General features: G+C 44.6%; 1 protein-coding gene across 2 annotated transcripts in view; it reads left to right on the top strand.

Moving 5' to 3' along the window:
- Positions 1-1078: 1078 nt before the first annotated feature.
- LOC106568602 (disabled homolog 2-interacting protein) overlaps positions 1079-23778 on the top strand; it is a 237122-nt gene continuing 214422 nt past the window's right edge. For both annotated transcript variants that reach the window (XM_014139089.2, XM_014139084.2), the window contains exon 1: positions 1079-1315. In XM_014139089.2, coding sequence (XP_013994564.1) covers positions 1225-1315 — 91 coding nt within the window. In that variant the 5' untranslated portion in view covers positions 1079-1224. The remainder of the gene's footprint in view (positions 1316-23778) is intronic.

Raw genomic sequence — 23778 nt, 5'->3', positions numbered from 1 at the left:
ACCAGATCTCAATCCAATTGAGCATCTGTGGGATGAGATGAAACAAGCTATTCAGAGTAGAGATCCACTACCAGCCAACTTGACACAACTGTGGGAGCATTGGAGTCAACATGGGGTGCAACTCAATATTAGGAAGTGATTGTTTCTCAATGATGTACTCAGTGTATATTTGAGAGTGCTTAAAGCTACAATGTACAAACTTTTTGGACGGCCCGATCAAATTCACATAGATATGTGAGTTATAGATCTTTCATTCTGATTGAAAGCAAGTCTAAGAAACAGTATATCTGTTCTATGTGCTCTATTTCTATGCTTCCCATTATTACGTTTCATCTTTGCATCTTTTACTTTCGGTTTTGTACACCAGCTTCAGACAGCTGAAAATACAATATTTTTGGTTATGGAAAATATATTTCACAGCAGTTTAAATATATAGTACAATGATTCTCTACACAATGACTGCTTATTTTGTTCACTTAAACTGAAGTTAAGCGAACGATTAGAATTTTAGCAACTAAAACTCCTCTCAGGTACACTAAAACTCCTCTCAGGGGCACTCAAACTCCTCTCAGGTACACTAAAACTCCTCTCAGGTACACTAAAACTCCTCTCAGGGACACTCAAACCCCTCTCAGGGACACTCAAACTCCTCTCAGGGAAACTCAAACCCCTCTCAGGAATTTCTGTATTATCTACGAGTTATATGGGCTGAACCAGTTGCTCTAGAAGAGGACTTAATGGTTAAAGGACTCCCCAAAAGCTCTATTGCCCCTTTCCCTCTCACCAACACATTCAGTACACACACACACACACACACACACACACACACACACACACACACACACACACACACACACAGACACAGACACAGACACACACACAGACACAGACAGACACACACAGAGATGCCAAACGTCATTAGTGCCGAGTATCACTGTCATTTTGATGTTCAAAAGAAAAGTGACACTGTATCTTTAAGATCAGAGAGTGAGAGAGAACATTGTGGAAAAGGCAGACTGCTGGTCCCTCTCTCTCTTTATTTTCCTTCCTCCCCTCTCTCTTTCTCCATAGAGGCAGTGAGAGAGACAGATGTAACACAGCAGCCTTGGTTTGGCTCAGCTCAGAGACTGTAGGGGCGAGCAGAGAGAGAGAGAGAGAACATAGCAGAGTGTATGTTGTACAGGGAGACAGTAGCAGAGCTCTCTATCTGCCCTAGGCTAGGTCATGTCTGTTACTGTAACCCTCACACAACCTGTGAAGCCCGACATGGAGCCAGGACCCGACACCAGCACAATACAACAGGAGGGGCACGCTGGTGAGTGAGTGAGTGTGTTTGTAGAGAGAGAGAGAGAGAGAGAGAGAGAGAGAGAGAGAGAGAGAGAGAGAGAGAGAGAGAGAGAGAGAGAGAGAGAGAGAGAGAGAGAGAGAACGAACCAGGAAGAGAGGCCAGTCAGGGGATTTTCCTCTCTCTGTTACAAGACAGGACAAGCCCCTGTCTCTGTACATTTATCGCAGCTGACCTCTGGCTCCCTGATGGTCTCAAACAGACAGTTGCCTTGGAGAGAGGGAGGATGTTGATGCGTCGAGACTTTAACCAGCTGTTGCAGTTCAAGATGTCTCCCTTAGTTTGGTGTGTTTCAGGTGTTATCTAAAATCACTGCTACGCTATTATATTGGTCTCCATCTACAGTGTCACTGTGGATCTGGATCAAGTTTGATTTCTCACGTTAAATGTCTAGTGAAAAGCACAAGATGACGCACACCCAAAATAATAGGAGAGGTTCTGACTGACGAAATAGTAAACGTACGGGTGTTTTATGTTCATTCCCACTATATGCTCGCAGGGGTGTCAAACTCATTCCACGGAGGGACGAGAGTCTGTGGGTTTTCGCTCCACACTTGTACTCGATTGATGAATTAAGGTCACTAATCAGTAAGGATTGTCTAGTTGTCTAGTTCTGGTTGTCAAATTCTTAACTGAAAGGAAAAGCCAAAAACCCGCAGACACTCTGCCCTCGTGGAATGAGTTTGACACCCTTGCGAGCATATAGTGGGAATGAACAGAGAAGAGAGGAGAGGAGACCTCTTTCTCTCTGTCTTTTCTCTCCTGTGTTGTTGTTCTTCGAGCCTTGGTCTTGGCTGAGGCTGCCTGTCTCCTGTCTGTTCCCTTTGAACAGTGACTGTGAACAGAATAATTTAGTGTGGCAGATGTGAGAACTCTGTGGGTGTACTGTTTCAGTTCAAAAGCACTACGTTCATTTGATACTTATGTGAATCCCGATAACTGTGTGTGTGTGTGTGAGTTGGAGTGTGTGGGTGTTGGAGTGTGTGGGTGTTGGAGTGTGTGGGTGTACGTGTGAGTGAAAGACAGAGAGAATGAGTGCAAGACAAACAGGGCGAGAGAAAGAGAAAGAATTAGTTATGTACAGAAATAAATCCAAGAGGATTTAAAATGTGTATCACAGTGTGTTCTCACTCCCTCACTTTTCCTCTCCTTCCCTCACTCTTTCCCTCTGTTTTTTAACTGTTATGCCCACGCAGGGACAATTAAACAGTAACAAGTGTGTTTGATTAGCAGGGCAAGACATTTAGTTTATTTTCAGGGTGTGTGTGTGTGTGTGTGTGTGTGTGTGTGTGTGTACCGTTCTCAGCCCATTGGAAGAGACTGTGCTGTGGTTAGAAGAATGAGTCAACGTAGAACATATTTTGAGGAGACATACTGTAACTTCTTACTGCCAAAGTCTTAGTCTGCTTACTGAGCTACACAGTCTCACCGCTCTCCGCCCCAGGACAAGCCTCTGTCTCTGTACATTTATCGCAGCTGACCTCTGGCTCCCTGATGGTCTCAAACGGACAGTTGACTTGGAGAGAGAGAGGGAGGAAGTTGATGTGTCGAGACTTTAACCAGCTGTTGCAGTTCAAGATGTCTCCCTTAGTTTGGTGTGTTTCAGGTGTTATCTAAAATCACTGCTACGCTATGTTATTGGTCTCCATCTACAGTGTCACTGTGTGTGGATTGGGTAATATTGCTAGGTAAACAGTAGCCTTGTGTGCCAGGCTTCCAGCTCTCCTTGTGTAGTCTAGGCTAGAAGAAGATAGAAGGTTAAGGAGAGTTTGTATGTTTTATTTTACATTGGAGTAACAGTTTAGGTGTTGGTTTCCCAGACCCTGATTAAGTTCACTCCTGGACTTGAAAGCATTATCAATGGAGAATCTCATCTGAAAGTAGGAGGACTACATTTAATCTGGGTCTGGGAAACCATCTGACCCTAGTCTGAGGGAGCACTTTGCCTCGGCAGAATAACTGTCTCATCTTGTTTATAAAACCTGGAGACGGAAGGCTGAGGTACAATACATAAACACATCATTGATAAACAGATTTCTAAACCAACTCCCTTTCCATTCCATTTCACCTGGCCTGCAGTCTCCAACCCTGCAGTCCCCTGTAGTCTCCAACCCTGCAGTCCCCTGTAGTCTCCAACCCTGTAGTCCCCTGCAGTCTCCAACCCTGCAGTCCCCTGCAGTCTCCAACCCTGCAGTCCCCTGCAGTCTCCAACCCTGCAGTCCCCTGCAGTCTCCAACCCTGCAGTCCCCTGTAGTCTCCAACCCTGCAGTCCCCTGTAGTCTCCAACCCTGCAGTCCCCTGTAGTCTCCAACCCTGCAGTCCCCTGTAGTCTCCAACCCTGCAGTCCCCTGCAGTCTCCAACCCTGCAGTCCCCTGTAGTCTCCAACCCTGCAGTCCCCTGTAGTCTCCAACCCTGCAGTCCCCTGCTGTCTCCAACCCTGCAGTCCCCTGTAGTCTCCAACCCTGCAGTCCCCTATAGTCTCCAACCCTGCAGTACCCTGCAATCTCCAACCCTGCAGTCCCCTGTAGTCTCCAACCCTACAGTCCCCTGTAGTCTCCAACCCTGCAGTCCCCTGCAATCTCCAACCCTGCAGTCCCTTGCAATCTCCAACCTGTAGAGTGACAGACTGTAGCACTTAGCAACAGCCCACTATAAACACCTACCCTATTGGCCCAATACAGAGATGAAAGAGTCATAAGCAACATTTTTTAATGTTTTTAGCGCATACTCTCTACAATATTATTATCGTACCTCTTTATTTGTTCTAACTCGACACTCTGCAGAAGTTATGATTTGGACTAAACAGCAAACACAAAACCACTGCTGCCAATCCAGTCCAGTCCCTCTCTCACATGCAGGTCCAACAAGTCGTAATAACAAGCTTCTCTTTTGGTATTGTTTATCCTTGCTAGTGGGCTAAACTTGATTCATGAGGCCAGGGCAGCTTCCACTTATAGAAGCAGCTGATCCATCTGAACTGTTGGCAACTACACTATTCATCACTATTATCAATGAGATTAATATGAAACGTATTGGCTTTTGGACTTTAAGAAACGTGCACTTGTTGAGTTGAAGGGGAGCTACACTACACAGCTACAGAAAGTAAACCTGACCTATGATTGTGGACTAGTTTTTCCTGACCAGTGACCACATGACCTGACAAGAAAACACTCCCTGCCCATGAGGCTGGTGGCCTGAGGTTGCCATCTTAGAATAGCTAAAACATCACAAGACACACTTGACAACCCATCCCAGCATCGCTCATGTTCCTTTCTCATATTTATTTAACCTTTTGGGATTGCTTTGTGCCTCACATTGTCCCTGGGATGCTAGAGTTTTGGGAGGGAGAGAGGCGAGTGCCAATCGGAGACTAATCTTTGTGACATACTTTCATGTTTTCCTTACACCCTAGTGATTGTGATCTGTAATTTGTAACTTATTTTAAGTGTAAATGGGCTCCTGCTGGTTTGGGAGCCGGGCAGTAAATGACTGTTTGAACATTTGCTTTGCACCCTGCAGATTTATGAGTAAGATGGGACACAATATAGTGGTGTACAACTACACACTTTGTAGAACTTCACTGACAGAGAGGCTGAGGAGAGAAATAGAGAGAGAGAACAAACAAGAGAGACAGAGAAAGATATACAGGGAGAGGGAGAGCGAGCGAGAGAGAGCGACAGACAGAGCGACAGAGAGAGAGAGAGAGAGAGAGAGAGAGAGACCCACTGTAGCCCCCCATGAATACGAGGAGATCCTGCTCTGACCCACTGTAGCCCCCCATGAAGACGAGGAGATCCTGCTCTGACCCACTGTAGCCCCCCCATGAAGACTAGGAGATCCTGCTCTGACCCACTGTAGCCCCCCATGAAGACTAGGAGATCCTGCTCTGACCCACTGTAGCCCCCCAGGAAGACTAGGAGATCCTGCTCTGACCCACTGTAGCCCCCCAGGAAGACTAGGAGATCCTGCTCTGACCCACTGTAGCCCCCCAGGAAGACTAGGAGATCCTGCTCTGACCCACTGTAGCCCCCCAGGAAGACTAGGAGATCCTGCTATGACCCACTGTAGCCCCCCAGGAAGACTAGGAGATCCTGCTCTGACTCATCTCCCCATAATCAGACCTTCACTCTTCTCCCAGTTCACCTTAGTTGATACCGCCCCCTCAAACATTAGAACCCTGCTAACCTCTTCTACATCTCCCTCCCCTTTAACAAATACTGTTACATCATCAGCATAAGCCGACAATGAAACCGTCTCCCCACCTACTGCCCTTGGAACTGACAACCCCTGCAGCCTCTCCCGCAGCCTACACAGCTGTGATTCTATGGCTAAACAGTAGAGATGACCCAAGAGTGGACACCCCTGCGGTATCCCTCTCCTAACTGAGACTGGCCGGCTCAGCCCACCCCCCACTTTTACGATATCAGAAGCCCCCAGAGTACAGTAGCTTGACCCATGATTTAAACCCGCTACCCAGGCCAAACAATTCCATGGTCTTAAACATAAAGTCATGAGTCACATGACACACTCTATCAAAAGCTTTTTCTTGATCGATCGAAAAGAGTCCCAGATCCTGATCATACATTGTACTGATGTCTATCACATCTCTCAAAATAAACAAGTGTTCCATTGTCTGCCCAGGCACATAGTATGCCTGGTCCCTGTGAACTATGGTGTCTAAACAACCTTTCAGCCAATTTGCTTGAACAGTATTTTCTAAACCAAGAAGAGCAACGACATCCGCCTGCAGTTCTTTAATAGAGTTAAGTCCCCCTTTCTCAGCAGTAGAGACAGTACTTCCCGCTAGCAGCTGACTGGTAGTACAGAGTTCTCAAAGGACTCCCGAAAGATCTCCAAGAGGTCCCTCCCAGTACACCACAGGAACGTTTATAAAACTCAGCTGTTAGTCCATCGACCCCCATCGCACTGCTACTGCTGTTAGTTCCTGAAATGAAAGATCACTATCCAGCCCAGCACTCTGGCTCAAGCAAAGGCAACGTCTGCAGAGTCTCCTGAGCACACTGAGGATGAGTGTTGCAGTCTCCGTAGAGGTCTGACTTCTAGTCCATAGTCATCCTCGTCATCTCCACTGGATCCGAGATCAGACAACTTGAGTGACGCCGTAGATGGAACATCTGCTTCTGCTGTGCCGACTTCCTCTCCAGGTTGAAGAAAAACACACTCGAAGCATCCATGTCAGTCAGGGTGGCAATCCGTGCTCTAATAAGTGCACCCTTCACCTGATCCTGTAAAAAGGAACCCATCTGCTTAGCCCTAACTCCCTCTCTGACACTGAGTTCTGCTGCCCAGTAAGGCAGAAATGTCTCTAATATCCTTCTCTAACCTCTGCATAGTAAACCTTATCCTAGCTGTCCCATGGGCAGAGTACTGCTGGCAAAACACCCTTATTTGTGTTTTGCCCACCTTCCACCATTGCCTCAAACTCAGCTTTCCTCCCTTTTCAAGTCTCAACCAATAATCTCAACCTTTGTGTTGTTGTATGTGTCGAACTGCTTTGCTTTATCTTGGCCAGGTCACAGTTGCAAATGATAACTTGTTCTCAACTAGCCTACCTGTCACATAATCCATGGTGCTGTTGAAAGGACGACCAAGGCGCAGCAGGAATATGGATGCTCATATTTTAATTTAAAAAAAAGAGTAAAGCATCCACTGAAAAAACCAATAAACAAAACAATGAACAGTACTCACGAAATGACAGTGCAGCAGGCTAAACCAAAAAAAAGCAGTGCTCACAACAATTCCCCACAAACACACAGACAAACACACCCAACTAATATAGGACTTCCAATCAAAGGCAACACCACACAGCTGCCTTCAATTGGAAGTCCACCCCAATTACCTCTACATAGAAACACCCAACCTAGACCGAACAAAGAAAACCCAACTTCTTCTGCCACGCCCTGACCAACACTTGTACACCTACTCCACCTGCTGGTCAGGACGTGACACTACCTGGTTAAATAAAGGTGAAATAAAATAATATATGGGTGGTGGGAGGAGCTATAGAAGGACAGGTTCATTGTAATGGCTGGAATGGAATCAATGTAATCAAATCAAATGTATTTATAAAGCCCTTTTTACAGATGTCACAAAGTGCTTATACAGAAACACAGCCTAAAACCGCAAAAAGCAAGCAATGCAGATGTAGAAGCACAGTGTGTTTAATGTTTGATGTGTTTGGTACCATTCCATTGATTCCATTCCAGCCATTACAATGAGCACGTCCTACTATAGCTCCTCCAACCAGCCTGCTCTGTAATCAACTGTTACCATGTGATGATCTGAGATGCCACTAGGGCAGATCTGGGAGTCCATAACCCTGTTACAGCTTCCCTTACTGACATAGATCCTATCCAGCGTTGCTGCACTAATCCTCCCTTCCACTACTTTCACCCTTGTATAGATCCTGCCTCCCTGATTTCTGTCCCTCTACACATCTATTTCCATGCTATTTCAACGTATCGTTTAATACCACCCCCGACTGTAGATGAGCTTCCGCCCAATTCCTATCTAGTGTGTAATATGTTGTACAGTTCTAGTCGTTCGTCCCCCCCCGTAGGTCCTGTCTAAGCTTCTTAAATAGCTGCACCCGGTCAGCTCCCTATTAGGAGCATAGACATTAAGAAACAGAAAAGTAAACCCCCTATGACCATCAACAACCGCCCTTTATCCACCTCTGAGGTAGATATTACTTTAAGGTCTAGGCCCGATAAGAACAGAACTGCTAATCCTGCACTTACATTTGATCCATGACTAATTAAATACTGCCCCTCCCTCTCCATGCCCCACACTGCCTTATTACCACTATCACTGTGGGTTCCCTGTAAGAACACCACATTCAAAAGTTTATGCTTACTAAACTCATCCACTACAGACCCTCCTATTCCTGTCTCTTACCCCAGAGAGAAAGAGAGAGCGAGAGATGATTTTAAACTCTTTAACATCATCCTCAGCTCTGGCATCTTCCCCAATATTTGAAACCAAGGACTGATCACCACAATCCACAAATATGGAGACAAATTTGACCCCAATAACTACCGCAGGATATGCGTCAACTGCAACCTTGGGGAAATCCTCTGCATTATCATTAACAGCAGAATTGTACATTTCCTCAATGAAAACAATGTACTGCGCAAATGTCAAAGTGGCTTTTTACCAAATTACTGTACGACAGACCACGTATTCACCCAACTGTGGCTCAGTTGGTAGAGCATGGTGTTTGCAACGCCAGGGTTGTGGGTTAGATTCCCACGGGGGGCCAGTATGAAAAAATAAATAAATAAATAAAAATGTATGAAATGTATGCATTCACTACCGTAACTTGCTCTGGATAAGAGCGTCTGCTAAATGACTAAAATGTAAATGTAAAATGTAATTGACAAACAAATAAACAAAGGCAAAGTCTTCTCATGCTTTTGACTCAATTTGGCATGAGGGTCTTCTATACAAATTGATGGAAAGCGGTGTTGGGAGAAAAACATTATAAAATGAATGTACACAAACAACAAGTTTGCTGTTAAAAGTGGCAAAAAATACACACATTTCTTTCCACAGGACCGTGTGGTGAGACAGGGATGCAGCTTGAGCCTCACCCTCTTCAATATATATATCAATAAATTGGCGAGGGCACTAGAACAGTCTGCAGCACCCGGCCTCACTCTACGAGAATTTGAAGTTAAAATGCCTACTGTTTGCTGATGATCTGGCACTTCTGTCCCCAACCATTATTTTTGTCTTACTGAGATTTACTGTCAGGGCCCAGGTCTGACAGAATCTGTGCAGAAGATCTAGGTGCTGCTGTAGGCCCAAAAAAGATCCAGTTGCCAGGACCACAAAATACAAATTCCATCTAGACACCGTTGACCTAGAGCACACAAAAAACGATACCTACCTCGGCCTAAACATCAGTGCCACAGGTGACTTCCACAAAGCTGTGAACGATCTGAGAGAGAAGGCAAGAAGGGCCATCTACGCCATCAAAAATAACATACAATTTGACATCCCAATTAGGATCTGGTTAAAAATAGTTGAATTGGCCTTTATGGTTGTGAGGTCTGGGGTCCACTCACCAACCAAGAATTCACAAAATGGGAAAAACACCAAATTGAGACTATGCACGCAGAATCCTGCAAAAATATCCTCTGTGTACAACGTAAAACACCAAATAATACACGCAGAGCAAAATTAGGCCGATAACCAGTAATTATCAAAATCCAGAAAAGAGATGTTACATTCTACAAAAACCTAAAAGGAAGCGATTCCCAAATATTCCATAACAAAGCCATCACCTACAGAGAGATGAACCTGGAGAAGAGTCCCCTAAGGAAGCTGGCACAGAGGCTCTTTTCACAAACACAAACAGACCCCACAGGGCCCCAGGACAGCACCACAATTTGACCCAACCAAATCATGAGAAAACAAAAAGATACTTACTTGACACACTGGAAATAATTTACCAAAAAACAGAGCAAACTAGAATGCTATTTGGCCCTAAACAGAGAGTACACAGTGGCAGAATACTTGACCACTGTGACTGACCCAAACTTAAGGAAAGCTTTGACTATGTACAGACTCAGTGACCATAGCCTTGCTATTGAGAAAGGCCACCGTAGGCAGACCTGGCTCTCAAGAGAAGACAGGCTATGTGCACACTGCCCACAAAATGAGGTGGAAACTGAGCTGCACTTCCTAACCTCCTGCCAAATGTATGACCATATTAGAGACATATGTTTCCCTCAGATTACACAGATCCACAAAGAATTAGAAAACAAATCCAATTTTGATAAACTCCCATATCTATTCGGTGAAATACAGTGCCTTGCGAAAGTATTCGGCCCCCTTGAACTTTTCGACCTTTTTCCACATTTCAGGCTTCAAACATAAAGATATAAAACTGTAATTTTTTGTGAAGAATCAACAACAAGTGGGACACAATTATGAAGTGGAACGAAATTTATTGGCTATTTCAAACTTTTTTAACAAATAAAAAACGGAAAAATTGGCCGTGCAAAATTATTCAGCCCCTTTACTTTCAGTGCAGCAAACTATCTCCAGAAGTTCAGTGAGGATCTCTGAATGATCCAATGTTGACCTAAATGACTAATGATGATAAATAGAATCCACCTGTGTGTAATCAAGTCTCCGTGTAAATGCACCTCAGAGGTCCGTTTAAAGCGCAGAGAGCATCATGAAGAACAAGGAACACACCAGGCAGGTCCGAGATACTGTTGTGGAGAAGTTTAAAGCCGGATTTGGATACAAAAAGATTTCCCAAGCTTTAAACATCCCAAGGAGCACTGTGCAAGCGATCATATTGAAATGGAAGGAGTATCAGACCACTGCAAATCTACGAAGACCCGTCCGTCCCTCTAAACTTTCAGCTCATACAAGGAGAAGACTGATCAGAGATGCAGCCAATAGGCTCATGATCACTCTGGATGAACTGCAGAGATCTACAGCTGAGGTGGGAGACTCTGTCCATAGGACAACAATCAGTCGTATACTGCACAAATCTGGCCTTTATGGAAGAGTGGCAAGAAGAAAGCCATTTCTTAAAGATATCCATAAAAAGTGTCGTTTAAAGTTTGCCACTAGCCACCTGGGAGACACACCAAACATGTGGAAGAAGGTGCTCTGGTCAGATGAAACCAAAATCGAACTTTTTGGCAACAATGCAAAACGTTATGTTTGGCGTAAAAGCAACACAGCTCATCACCCTGAACACACCATCCCCACTGTCAAACATGGTGGTGGCAGCATCATGGTTTGGGCCTGCTTTTCTTCAGCAGGGGCAGGGAAGATGGTTAAAATTGATGGGAAGATGTATGGAGCCAAATACAGGACCATTCTGGAAGAAAACCTGATGGAGTCTGCAAAAGACCTGAGACTGGGACGGAGATTTGTCTTCCAACAAGACAATGATCCAAAACATAAAGCAAAATCTACAATGGAATGGTTCACAAATAAACATATCCAGGTGTTAGAATGGCCAAGTCAAAGTCCAGATCTGAATCCAATCGAGAATCTGTGGAAAGAACTGAAAACTGCTGTTCACAAATGCTCTCCATCCAACCTCACTGAGCTCGAGCTGTTTTGCAAGGAGGAATGGGCAAAAATTTCAGTCTCTCGATGTGCAAAACTGATAGAGACATACCCCAAGCGACTTACAGCTGTAATCGCAGCAAAAGGTGGCGCTACAAAGTATTAACTTAAGGGGGCTGAATAATTTTGCACGCCCAATGTTTCAGTTTTTTATTTGTTAAAAAAGTTTGAAATATCCAATATATTTCGTTCCACTTCATGATTGTGTCCCACTTGTTGTTGATTCTTCACAACAAATTACAGTTTTATATCTTTATGTTTGAAGCCTGAAATGTGGCAAAAGGTCGAAAAGTTCAAGGGGGCCGAATACTTTCGCAAGGCACTGTACCACAGTGTGCCATCAAAGCAGCAAGATCTTTGACCTGTTGCCACAAGAAAAGGGCAATCAGTGAAGAACAAACACAATTGTAAATACAACCCATATTTAAGTTTATTTGTTTTCCCTTTTGTACTTTAACTATTTGCACATCGTTACAACACTGTATATCGACATAATATGACATTTTGAAATGTATTTATTCTCTTGGAACTTCTGTGAGTGTAATGTTTACTTTAAATTTGTATTGTTTATTTCACTTTTGTTCATTATTTACTTCACTTGCTTTGGCAATTTTAACATCTTTGAATTGAAATTGAATTGAGAGAGGATGAAATGTAAATAGGTCTCAGTGTTTTGTCCTAGTTGAGGAGAGCTGAATTCCTCCACTGGAGGAGGGGGCACAAGGAGGGGTGTAGAGCGAGGGCCAGGGGAACAGTCACACCCCTGAGGGGGGCAAACTTTAGTAGAAAGAAGGACTGCACCATACTATCGCTACTTCTCACTTTTTAGTAAGAGAAATACTGGGAAAAACTATCTCCATATCTCTCTCCCTCTCTCTCTCCCTCCATACTGTCCTTACTTTGAATAGTTTTTCTCCTTTTTCTCCCTTTTAATGTCCTCTTTCTCAATATCTCTCTCTCGCTCTCTCTCACTCTCTCCCTCCATCTTCCCGTCTTTCTTTAATAACTTAACTGAATTACTGGATGTTGACCAGCTACAAGCTAGTTTTTACTCCAGTTTGAAATTGTCAAAGCAACCATTTGCAAGTGGGACACACTACAGTCTTGAGGGTTGACTAGATGGAGGGAGGGCATTGAGTTGTCTCGGTTGTTTCTCTCTTTTTAAAGATATGTTTATATTTCTGGCTTTTATTTAATCTTGTTTGCTGCAGTGTGCTAGTTGTATTCCGATTTTGTGTATCTGGTCTAAGACACACAAACACACACACACACACAATGCTTTGCCGCAGTGAAGGCTTATATAAAGTGGGCGTGTGGTAGTTGGTCATGTGCTATAAGGGGGTTTTATGATATGGAACTGGGTCCAGAGGGGAATGCTCTCACTTAGACCCTGTCCGCTCTTATATATGGACAGTACTCTTCTCCCTGGACAGTCCTGTCCATCTTACAGCCTCTCAGTCTGTTCACTGAGGTCATACATTGACCAAAGTGTTACAGTGTGTGTTATGCTCAGTGCTTCAATGGCATCCAAACACTATGTAAACAGATGGTTTTCTGGTCTGTCCTCTATCCTGTCTCATGACTGTGTGTGTAATATTGTGTGTGTGTGTGTGTGTGTGTGTGTGTGTGTGTGTGTGTGTGTGTGTGTGTGTGTGTGTGTGTGTGTGTGTGTGTGTGTGTGTGTGTGTGTGTGTGTGTGTGTGTGTGTGTGTGTGCTGGTGCGTGTGCATGTGCATGCTGTCATGTTTGTGTGTGTTTGTGCATGTCTGTGTGTTTATGCAGCAGCTAATCAGCACTTACGCTAACGGCTAATTAGCATCCGCCAGTGGGCATCCAGTAGGCATCCATCCAACATCCACACCAGAAGCATCCTCTCCTTTTGTCTATCTGTGTGTGCTGTGAGGACGAAGAGGAAGCAGCCTGCTGTCTTTGTCTCAGTCAGTCCTATAGATATCACACCCGCCAAAAATACACATGCATTTAGCTGCGTCCCAAATGGCACTCTATTCCCTATATAGCGCACTACTTTTGCCTGTAGTCATGGTCAAAAGTAGTGCACTATATACGGAATAGGGTGCCATTTGCGATGCATCAAACGTCTCACTATTGTAATCTCTATCTGGGCACAACTCCATTTATGCAGATCTGATGGTGGCCCAGGGGAGTGATATGGGAATGTAAGTATATTAGCTCCACACAGCAGCACAGCACAGCTAGATCTTATTTCTGGAAGTATAGAAGTACTAAGAGGTAAACAGCCAACAGTCTGAAGTCAGTTCAGCCAATGAGATCTCAGTACTCACAGTAGTGCTGATTTTGCGTTTAGATACTGAGGATGGGATTTCACTTTTGATTGGTGCGTGGATATTGAGGTTATTGGAGAGACTGCAGAGGGAGAAGGAAGGGAAGAGAGAGAGGGGCGGGGCAGAAAGAGGGAGAGGGAGAAGAGATAAATGAGAAAGTCTCTCTTTCTCCTACTCTCGTTTTCATCCATGTTCATCAGAATCTACTACATTATGGAAACAGCCTGGTCTGTTGAAAGGAGGAAATTGAGCAAATCAGTGGTTATGTAGCCAACCAGCAGTTGAAAAAATAACAAACTGTTCTTTCCGCCACTGTTTCAGTAAAAAGCTGAGGGATGGGGCTGGAAAAATTGAATCACGCTCAAATTCATAGACAGAGCTGTGGATGCCTGACCATCCATGATATAGTTTTAACCAGGTTCTGAGGCTATACATTTTTGAGGCTATACATTTTTGAGGCTATACATTTTTTTGAGGCTATACATTTTTGAGGCTATACATTGGCGTAAAACAAGCTCATATGTTGCGTTCTGATGGGGTACTACATTGATTCTTGAAAAGTAAGCTCATGAGGCATTTCTAAGTGATATTCTTCAAGAATCAGTGGGTACATATCATTAATTTATACATCAAAAAATGAATGCAGCAACTGCTGATTTGCCACTTTAAGTAGCGTTACTTCCACTAAAGGCGCCCGCATACTAGACTCAGTTGGCTCCTAGCAGAACTCGGCTAGGCGAAGTGATCGTCTGTGCCTTGCATACACCATAAAATACCTTCGCTTAAAAAAAGATTTAAAAAGCGTTAGTATTACTGTTTGAGACGCCTTAGCAACAACATAGCAAGTATACACCTCCTCAAAATAGTCAGAATTAATCTAAGATAAATCAAGAAATCTGAAATGAATTCTGACATTTTTGGCAAGTTGTGCAATTTTACATCTAGCTAAGATGTTTGGTGCTGTATTTCTCAAGTGAAAAAATGTTTGAAGAATCCCGTCCATAGTTCCCACTCCTACTAGGAGTAGTACTATTGACCAATCACTGACGAAGGGCGTAGACTTTGGCTACCATTTTTGTGTGCACGAACAGACAACAAAAAACATGCCTTAACGAACAAAAACGTCACGACAGGCTTAAAGATCATTTATGCTTGCTCTGGAAATGCGACCCGGACCTCCGTACGGAGGGGGTGGCGCAATTGCGTTCCAGAGGCCAATTCGAGCTCTGTACCGCATCGGCGTGCACCTCCCAAATTTTGGAACAATGTGGAGGGCTCTGAATAGCTTCGCATTGACATGACTGGTTGACGGTAGGTGAGAGCGTGAGGTCCTGTATAAACAAAAACTCACTTCCAACTTCCTTCACAACAGCTCTGCTCTGCAAAGTGCTAGAAGTATGAATGCCCTGACTTATGCAGAGGTCGTATCACAGTAATTGCTTTACGGTCACTGCAGAAATTGGATTGACCATGCAGAGCCTTTTAAAAGAGAGAGAGAGTTAACTGCTTCAGAGTGATAGTTGACAGAGAGGTTATCATGACATATACACCTTTCAAACCAAAACATTTTTACACCAACTTTAGCATTCCGCCAACGTTTTGCCAACTTTTCTTTGTATACAGTATGAAATGTATTTTATTTCTGTAGTGACGCCACTGAGATGCGGTGCCTTAGACCTCTGCGCCAGTCAGGAGCCCACAGCTGTACAGATGTAGAATCTTAATTTGAGCCAGTTTTCTACAGCAAGAAAACAATCTCGCAGCATTGCTGTAGAGGTTGATACATTTTTCGTAAGGGAAAATCAAGTCTGATATTTCAAGGTGAGAATTACAAACTTCAGAAGCATTTATAAACCTCAAATACTCCACAAGTTTTAAATGTCCTGCATTGCAGGAAAGTTCTCCTGCAACAGGGTGATCAAATTAAGACCCTACATTATGACCCTACATTTGTATGAATACTAATGATGGGGAGTATGCCATATTCTGTCAGTAGTGCTAGATTAGGCTTCTGGTGTATTGGTGCTTTAAGGCTGATCCTGGTTCAGTTCTGCAATGAAGGTCTCAGCCTGCTTCTGATGTATTGTCACATTAAGGCTGAACTAGGATCAGTTATTGAAGCTGTAATTAAGCCTAGCTGCTGGTGTGTATTGGTGCTTTGAGGCTAATCTAGGATCAGTTAATTAGTTAGTGTAATTAAGCCTGGCTGCTGGTGTGTACTGGTGCTGTGAGTATTGTTAGCACCTGAGTCTGATCTATGTTAGTTCGCAGCACAACTCCATTTGGCCCCATTTGTCAGTCAGGATCCCTACTGAGAGAGACGCGTCCTTATCCTACCAGGGAGGGAGGGAAGAGGAGGGAGGGAGGGAGGGAAGGAGGGAGGCAGACTGGGAGAGAGAAAGGAACAGGTAAAACAACAGATATCCAATCAAATCAAATGTATTTATACAGCCCTTCTTAGATCAGCTGATATCTCAAAGTGCTGTACAGAAACCCAGCCTAAAACCCCAAACAGCAAGCAATGCAGGTTATAGAAGCACGGTGGCTAGGAAAAACTCCCTAGAAAGGCCAAAACCTAGGAAGAAACCTAGAGAGGAACCAGGCTATGAGGGGTGGCCAGTCCTCTTCTGTCTGTGCCGGGTGGAGATTATAACAGAACATGGCCAAGATGTTCAAATGTTCATAAATGACCAGCATGGTCAAATAATAATAATCACAGTAGTAGTCGAGGGTGCAACAGGTCAGCACCTCAGGAGTAAATGTGAGTTTGCTTTTCATAGCCGATCATTGAGAGTATCTCCACCGCTCCTGCTGTCTCTAGAGAGTTGAAAACAGCAGGTCTGGGACAGGTAACACGTCCGGTGAACAGGTCAGGGTTCCATAGCCGCATGCAGAACAGTTGAAACTGGAGCAGCAGCACAGCCAGGTGGACTGGGGACAGCAAGGAGTCATCATGCCAGGTAGTCCTGAGGCATGGTCCTAGGGCTCAGGTCCCCCGAGAGAGAGAGAGAAAGAAAGAAAGAAAGAAAGAAAGAAAGAAAGAAAGAAAGAAAGAAAGAAAGAAAGAAAGAAAGAAAGAAAGAAAGAAAGAAAGAAAGAAAGAAAGAGAGAATTAGAGAGAGCGTACTTAAATTCACACAGGACACCGGATAAGACAGGAGAAATACTCCAGATATAACAGACTGACCCTAGCCCCCCGACACATAAACTACTGCAGCATAAATACTGGAGGCTGAGACAGGAGGGGTCAGGAGACACTGTGGCCCCATCCGATGATACCCCCGGACAGGGCCAAACAGGCAGGATATAACCCCACCCACTTGCAAGGGTTGCAAATATTGTTGTTTTAGGAAATGTGCTCCTTCTGGCTAGTTTACCAATGTTTAAATATATTGTGTGTGTGTCCACAGTGTGTAGTGTGTGTGTGTTCCGTGTTAGTTGCCATGTGTAACATGGTGTGACTGCAGGGTATGAGATAGAGCCAAGCACAGCCTTGAGCCCGTTACATGGTTAGAACCAATGGATGGAGAGAATGTGCTTTTCACAGGACAGTGTGTAAATCTCATGCAAATGATTCAACACCACTCTGTCTGCCAGAGAGAGGGAGACACAGAAAAAGAAAGAGATAGAGAAAGAAAGAGAGACCATTAAATTTAATTGAGAGAGAGAGAAAGAGAGAGAGAAATAGAGAGAGTTTCCAACAAGAAACACGGTATAGAGGAGACAGATCCACTGGTTACCCTCTAGGTTACAGAGAGCTGGTAGTCCCATCCACCAAACTACCAGGTGTGAAACATGGAAGAGACTCATGGGGTGTGCTAATTCGGTATAGAGCAGACCTAAACCACTCTATTAAATTTGTCAAAACAGGAACATTTTACATCTGTCTAGAAATTAATGAGGAAATGATCTCAACAGAGAAGAATGTCCTCATGTGTGCTACCTATATTTTATTTATTTAACTAGGCAAGACAGTAAAGAACAATTCTTATTTACAATGACGGCCTACGCCGGCCAAACCTGGACAACGCTGGGCCAATTGTGCGCTGCCCTATGGAACTCCCAATCACAGCCGGGTGTAATACAGCTTGGAATCAAACCAGGGCCTGTAGTGATGCTTCAGACCACTGTGCTTTAGTCCACTGCACCACTCGGGAGCCCTATAGAACCCCCAGTAGAATCCCCATACTTTAACGATGACAGGTTCTCCATCCTAGAGGGGGAGATAAACCATTTCCAGGCCCAGGGACAAATGCCAGAACTAGACAATAACCTGACTTTCTCAGCACACATGGGGACAAACACCTACCTGGAGGTGACAGTATTTCCTCCCAAATATGCCCTTCTAGACACAAATATGACAAAACAACCAACAAAAATGGGTCCCAATTCCTGCAGCTCTGTTGCACGCTGGGTCTGTACGTAGTCAATCGTAGGCTTCGAGGAGACTCCTATGGTAGGTACACCTACAGCTCATCCCTTGGCAGTAGAACTGTAGATTGCTTTATTACTGACTTCAACCCAGAGTCTCTCAGAGAGTTCACAATCAAATCAAATTATTGGTCACATACGTGATTAGCAGATGTTATTGTGGGTGTAGCGAAAGGCTTGTACTTCAAGCTCCAAAAGTGCAGTAATATCTAACAAGTAATATCTAACAAATTACACAACATACAGTTGAAGTTGGAGGTTTACATACACTTAGGTTGGAGTCATTAAAACTCGTTTTTCAACCACTCCACAAATTTCTTGTTAACAAACTATAGTTTTGGCAAGTCGGTTAGGACATCTACTTTGTGCATGACACAAGTAATCTTTCCAACAATTGTTTACAAACTAATTATTTCACTTATAATTCACTGTATAACAATTCCAATGGGTCAGAAGTTTACATACACTAAGTTGACTGTGCCTTTAAACAGCTTGGAAAATGCCTGAAAATGATGTCATGGCTTTAGAGGCTTCATAATTTGAGTCAATTGGAGGTGTACCTGTGGATGTATTTCAAGGCCTAACTTCAAACTCAGTGCCTCTTTGCTTGACATCATGGGAAAATCAAAAGAAATCAACCAAGACTTCAGAAAAAAAATTGTACATCTCTACAAGTCTGGTTCATCCTTGGGAGCAATTTCCAAATGCCTGAACGTACCACATTCATCTGTACAAACAAAAGTACGCAAGTATAAACACCATGGGATCATGCAGCCGTCATAACGCTCAGGAAGGAGACGCATTCTGTCTCCTAGAGATTAACGTACTTTGGTGCGAAAAGTGCAAATCAATCCCAGAACAACAGCAAATGACCTTGTGAAGATGCTGGAGGAAACAGGTACAAAAGTATCTATATCCACAGTAAAGCAAGTCCTATGTCGACATAACCTGAAAAGCAGCTCAGCGAGGAAGAAGCCGCTGCTCCAAAACCGGCATAAAAAAGCCAGACCACAGTTTGCAACTGCACATGGGGACAAAGATCATACTTTTTGTCCTCTGGTCTGATGAAACAAAAATAGAACTGTTTGGCCATAATGACAATCGTTATGTTTGGAGGGAAAAGGGGGAGGCTTGCAAGCCAAAGAACATCATCCCAACCGTGAAGCACGGGGGTGGCAGCGTCATGTTGTGGGAGTGCTTTGCTGAAGTAGAGACTGGTGCACTTCACAAAATAGATGGCATCATGAGGGAAGAAAATGATGTGGATATATTGAAGCAACATCTCAAGACATCAGTCAGGAAGTTAAAGCTTGGTCGCAAATGGGTCTTCCAAATGGACAATGACCCCAAGTATACTTGCAAGCAAAGTTGGGGCAAAATGGCTTAAGGACAACAAAGTCAAGGTATTGGAGTGGCCATCAAAAAGCCTTGACCTCAATCCTATAGAAAATGTGTGGGCAGAACTGAAAAAGCTTGTACGAGCAAGAAGACCTAGTATCCTGACTCAGTTACACCAGCTCTGTCAGGAGGAATGGGCCAAAACTCACACAACTTATTGTGGGGAGCTTGTGGAAGGCTACCCAAAATGGTGACCCAAGTTAAACAATTTAAAGGCAATGCTACCAAATACTAATTTAGTGTATGTAAACTTCTGACCCACTGGGAATGTGATGAAAGAAATAAAAGCTGAAATAAATCATTCTCTCTACTATTATTCTGACATTTCACAATCTTAAAATAAAGTGGTGTTCCTAACTGACCTCAGAAAGGGAATTTTTACTAGGATTAAATGTCAGGAATTATGATAAACTGAGTTTAAATGTATTTGGTCAAATACATTTTAACTTAGTTTAAGGCCTTGAGATAGAATCTGTTTTTCAGTCTCTCGGTCCCCGCTTTGATGCACCTGTACTGACCTCACCTTTTGGATGATAGCAGGGTGAACAGTCAGTGGTTCAGGTGGTTGATGTCCTTGATCATCTTTTTGACCTTCTTGTGACATCGGGTGCTGTAGGTGTCCTGGAGGGTGGGTAGTTTGCCCCCGTTAATGGGTTGGACAGACCGCTCCACCCTCTGGAGAGCCTTGCGGTTGCGGGCGGTGCAGTTGCCATACCAGGCGGTGATACAGCCAGACAGGATGCTTTCAATTGTGTATCTGTAAAAATTTGTGAGGGTTTTAGGTGACAAGCCAAATTTCTTTAGCCTCCTGAGGTTGAAGAGGCTCTGTTGCGCCTTCTTCACCAAACTGTCTGTGTGGGTGGTCCATTTCAGTTTGTCAGTGATGTGTACGCCAAGGAACTTGAAACTTTCCACCTTCTCCACTGCGGCCAGGTCGATGTAGATAGGGGGGTGCACCCTCTGCTGTTTCCTGAAGTCCACGAACATCTCCTTTGTTCTGTTGACGTTGAGTGAGAGGTTGTTTTCCAGGCACCACACTCCCAGGGCCCTCACCTTCTCCCTGTAGGCTGTCTCGTCATCGTTTGAAATCAAGCCTACTACTGTTGTGTCGTCTGAGGTGTCCGATTTTAAAATCGGACACCTCGATTGCACAAAGGAGTTCTGTATCTATAATTCTTAAAATAATTGTTATGTTTTTTGTGAACGTTTATCGTGAGTAATTTAGTAAATTGTTAGTAAATTCCCCGGAAGTTTGCGGGGGGTATGCTAGTTCTGAACGTCACATGCTAATGTAAAAAGCAGTTTTTTGATATAAATATGAACTTGATTGACCAAAACATGCATGTATTGTATAACATAATGTCCTAGGTGTGTCATCTGATGAAGATCATCAAAGGTTAATGCTGCATTTAGCTGTCTTCTGGGTTTATGTGACATTATATGCTAGCTTGAAAAATGGGTGTCTGATTATTTCTGGCTGGGTACTCTGCTGACATAATCTAATGTTTTGCTTTCGTTGTAAAGCCTTTTTGAAATCGGACAGTGTGGTTAGATTAACGAGAGTCTTGTCTTTAAAATGCTGTATATTCATATGTTTGAGAAATTGAAGTAATAGCATTTCTAAGGTATTTGAAAATCGCGCCACGGGATTCAACTGGCTGTTGCGTAGGTGGGATGAATTCGTCCCGCCTAGCCCAGAGAGGTTATTAAATGAATTTACTAAATTACTCACGATAAACGTTCACAAAAAACATAACAATTATTTTAAGAATTATAGACACAGAACTCCTTTATGCAATCGCTATGTCCGATTTTAAAATAGCTTTTCGGTGAAAACACATTTTGCAATATTCTGAGTAGATAGCCCAGCCATCACGGGCTAGCTATTTAGACACCCACCAAGTTTAGCCCTCACCAAAGTCAGATTTACTATAAGAAAAATGTGATTACCTTTGCTGTTCTTCGTCAGAATGCACTCCCAGGACTTCTACTGCCATAACAAATGTTGGTTTGGTTCAAAATAATCCATAGTTATGTTCAAATATCCTCTGTTTTCTTCGTGCGTTCAAGACACTATCCGAAAGGTAAAGAAGGGTGATGCGCCTGACGCGTTTCGTGACAAAAAAATTCTAAATATTCCATTACCGTACTTCGAAGCATGTCAACCGCTGTATAAAATCTATTTTTATGCAATTTTTCTCGTAAAAAAGCGATAATATTCCGACCGGGAAACCCTGTTTTAGTTCAAAGAGAGAGAAAATAAAAAAAATGGGGTCACCTCGTGCATGCGTCTCAGTCTCATTGTACTCTGATCGACCACTTACCAAAGGCGCTAATGTTTTTCAGCCAGGGGCTCCAAAGACATCATTCAGCTTTTTCCCGCCTTCTGAGAGCCTATGGGAGCCGTAGGAAGTGTCACGTTACAGCAGAGATCCTCAGTTTTGAATAAAGAGAGTCAAGAAGCCCAAGAAATTGTCAGACAGGCCACTTCCTGTTCAGAATCTTCTCAGGTTTTTGCCTGCCATATGAGTTCTGTTATACTCACAGACACCATTCAAACAGTTTTAGTAACTTTAGGGTGTTTTCTATCCAAAGACAATAATGATATGCATATTCTAGTTTCTGGGCAGTAGTAATAACCAGATTAAATCAGGTACGTTTTTTATCCGGCCGTGCAAATACTGCCCCCTACCCCCAACAGGAGAATCATGAGGCCAAAGGAACTGCACAATAATAAGAAATGCTATAGATGTGTAACGCCCTGGCCATAGAGAGGGGTTTTTTGTTCTTTATTTTGGTTAGGCCAGGGTGTTACATTGGGTGGGCGTTCTATGTTCTTTTTCTAGGTTTTTTGTATTTCTTTGTTTTGGGCCGTGTGTGGCTCCCAATCAGGCACAGCTGTAGTTCGTTGTTGTTGATTGGGAGTCACACATAAGGAGCATGTTTTTCCTTTGGGTTTTGTGGGTAATTGTTTCTGTTTAGATTTTCCTAACAGGACTGTTTGGCTGTCGGTTTTCTTGTTTTGTTTCATATAGTGTTCTTTCTGTTATTAAATTTATGATGAACACTAACTCCGCTGCACCTTGGTCTACTCTCTCTCACGACAGCCGTTACAGAATTACCCACCAACAACGGACCAAGCAGCGGAGGAAGGAGAAGCCCCAGGAGAGGAGCGTTCAGGATTCGTGGACTTGGGAGGAAATCCTGGACGGGAAAGGACCATGGGCTCAAGCTGGGGATTATCGCCGCCCGCAGTGGGAGATCGAGGCGGCGAGAGCTGAGAGGCGCTGGTACGAGGCAAGGGAGCGCAGCAGACACGAGAGGCAGCCCCCAAACATTTTTTGGGGGGGCACACGGGGAGATTGGCGGAGTCAGGCGGTAGACCTGAGCCAACTCCCCGTGCTTACCGGAAGCAGCGTGGTACTGGTAAGACACTGTGTTATGCTGTGGAGTGCACGGTGTTCCCAGTGCACGTGCATAGCCCGGTGCGCTACATACCAGACCCCCCCCGCAAGTGCCATGCGAGTGCAGGCATCGAGCCAGGGCGGATGGTGCCAGCTCAGCGTGTCTGGTCTCCAGTGCGCCTCCTCGGTCCAGGTTATCCTGCGCCGGCGTTGCGTACTGTGTCTCCAGAGCGCTGGGAGGGTCCAGTTCGCCCAATGCCTGCTCTCCGCCCATGCCGGGACAAAGTGGGCATTCAGCCTGGGGTAAGCATGTCGAGCGTACATACCAGAACTCCAGTGCTCCCCCACAGCGCGGTTTATCCTGTGCCTCCTCCTCGGTCCAGGCCTCCAGTGGGTCTCCCCATCCTGGTCCATCCTGTGCCTCCTCCTAAGTCCAGGCCTCCAGTGGGTCTCCCCATCCTGGTCCGTCCTGTGCCTCCTCCTAGGTCCAGGCCACCAGTGGGTCTCCCCATCCTGGTCCATCCTGTGCCACCTCCCAGGACTAGGCCTCCAGTGGGTCTCGCCAGTCCGGAGCCGCCAGAGCTGCCCGCCAGTCCGGAGCCGCCAGAGCTGCCCGCCAGTCCGGAGCCACCAGAGCTGCCCGCCAGTCCGGAGCCGCCAGAGCTGCCCGCCAGTCAAGGGCCGCCAGAGCCGCCCGCCTGTCCGGAGCCGCCAGAGCCGCCCGCCTGTCCGGAGCCGCCAGAGCCGCCCGCCAGTCCGGAGCCGCCAGAGCCG

The sequence above is a fragment of the Salmo salar genome, chromosome ssa01 (genome assembly GCF_905237065.1).
Source record: "Salmo salar chromosome ssa01, Ssal_v3.1, whole genome shotgun sequence".
In the NCBI taxonomy this organism is placed as follows: domain Eukaryota; kingdom Metazoa; phylum Chordata; class Actinopteri; order Salmoniformes; family Salmonidae; genus Salmo; species Salmo salar.
Note: the sequence above shows the minus strand (reverse complement) of the source record. Positions and strands in the feature narration are given on the sequence as shown.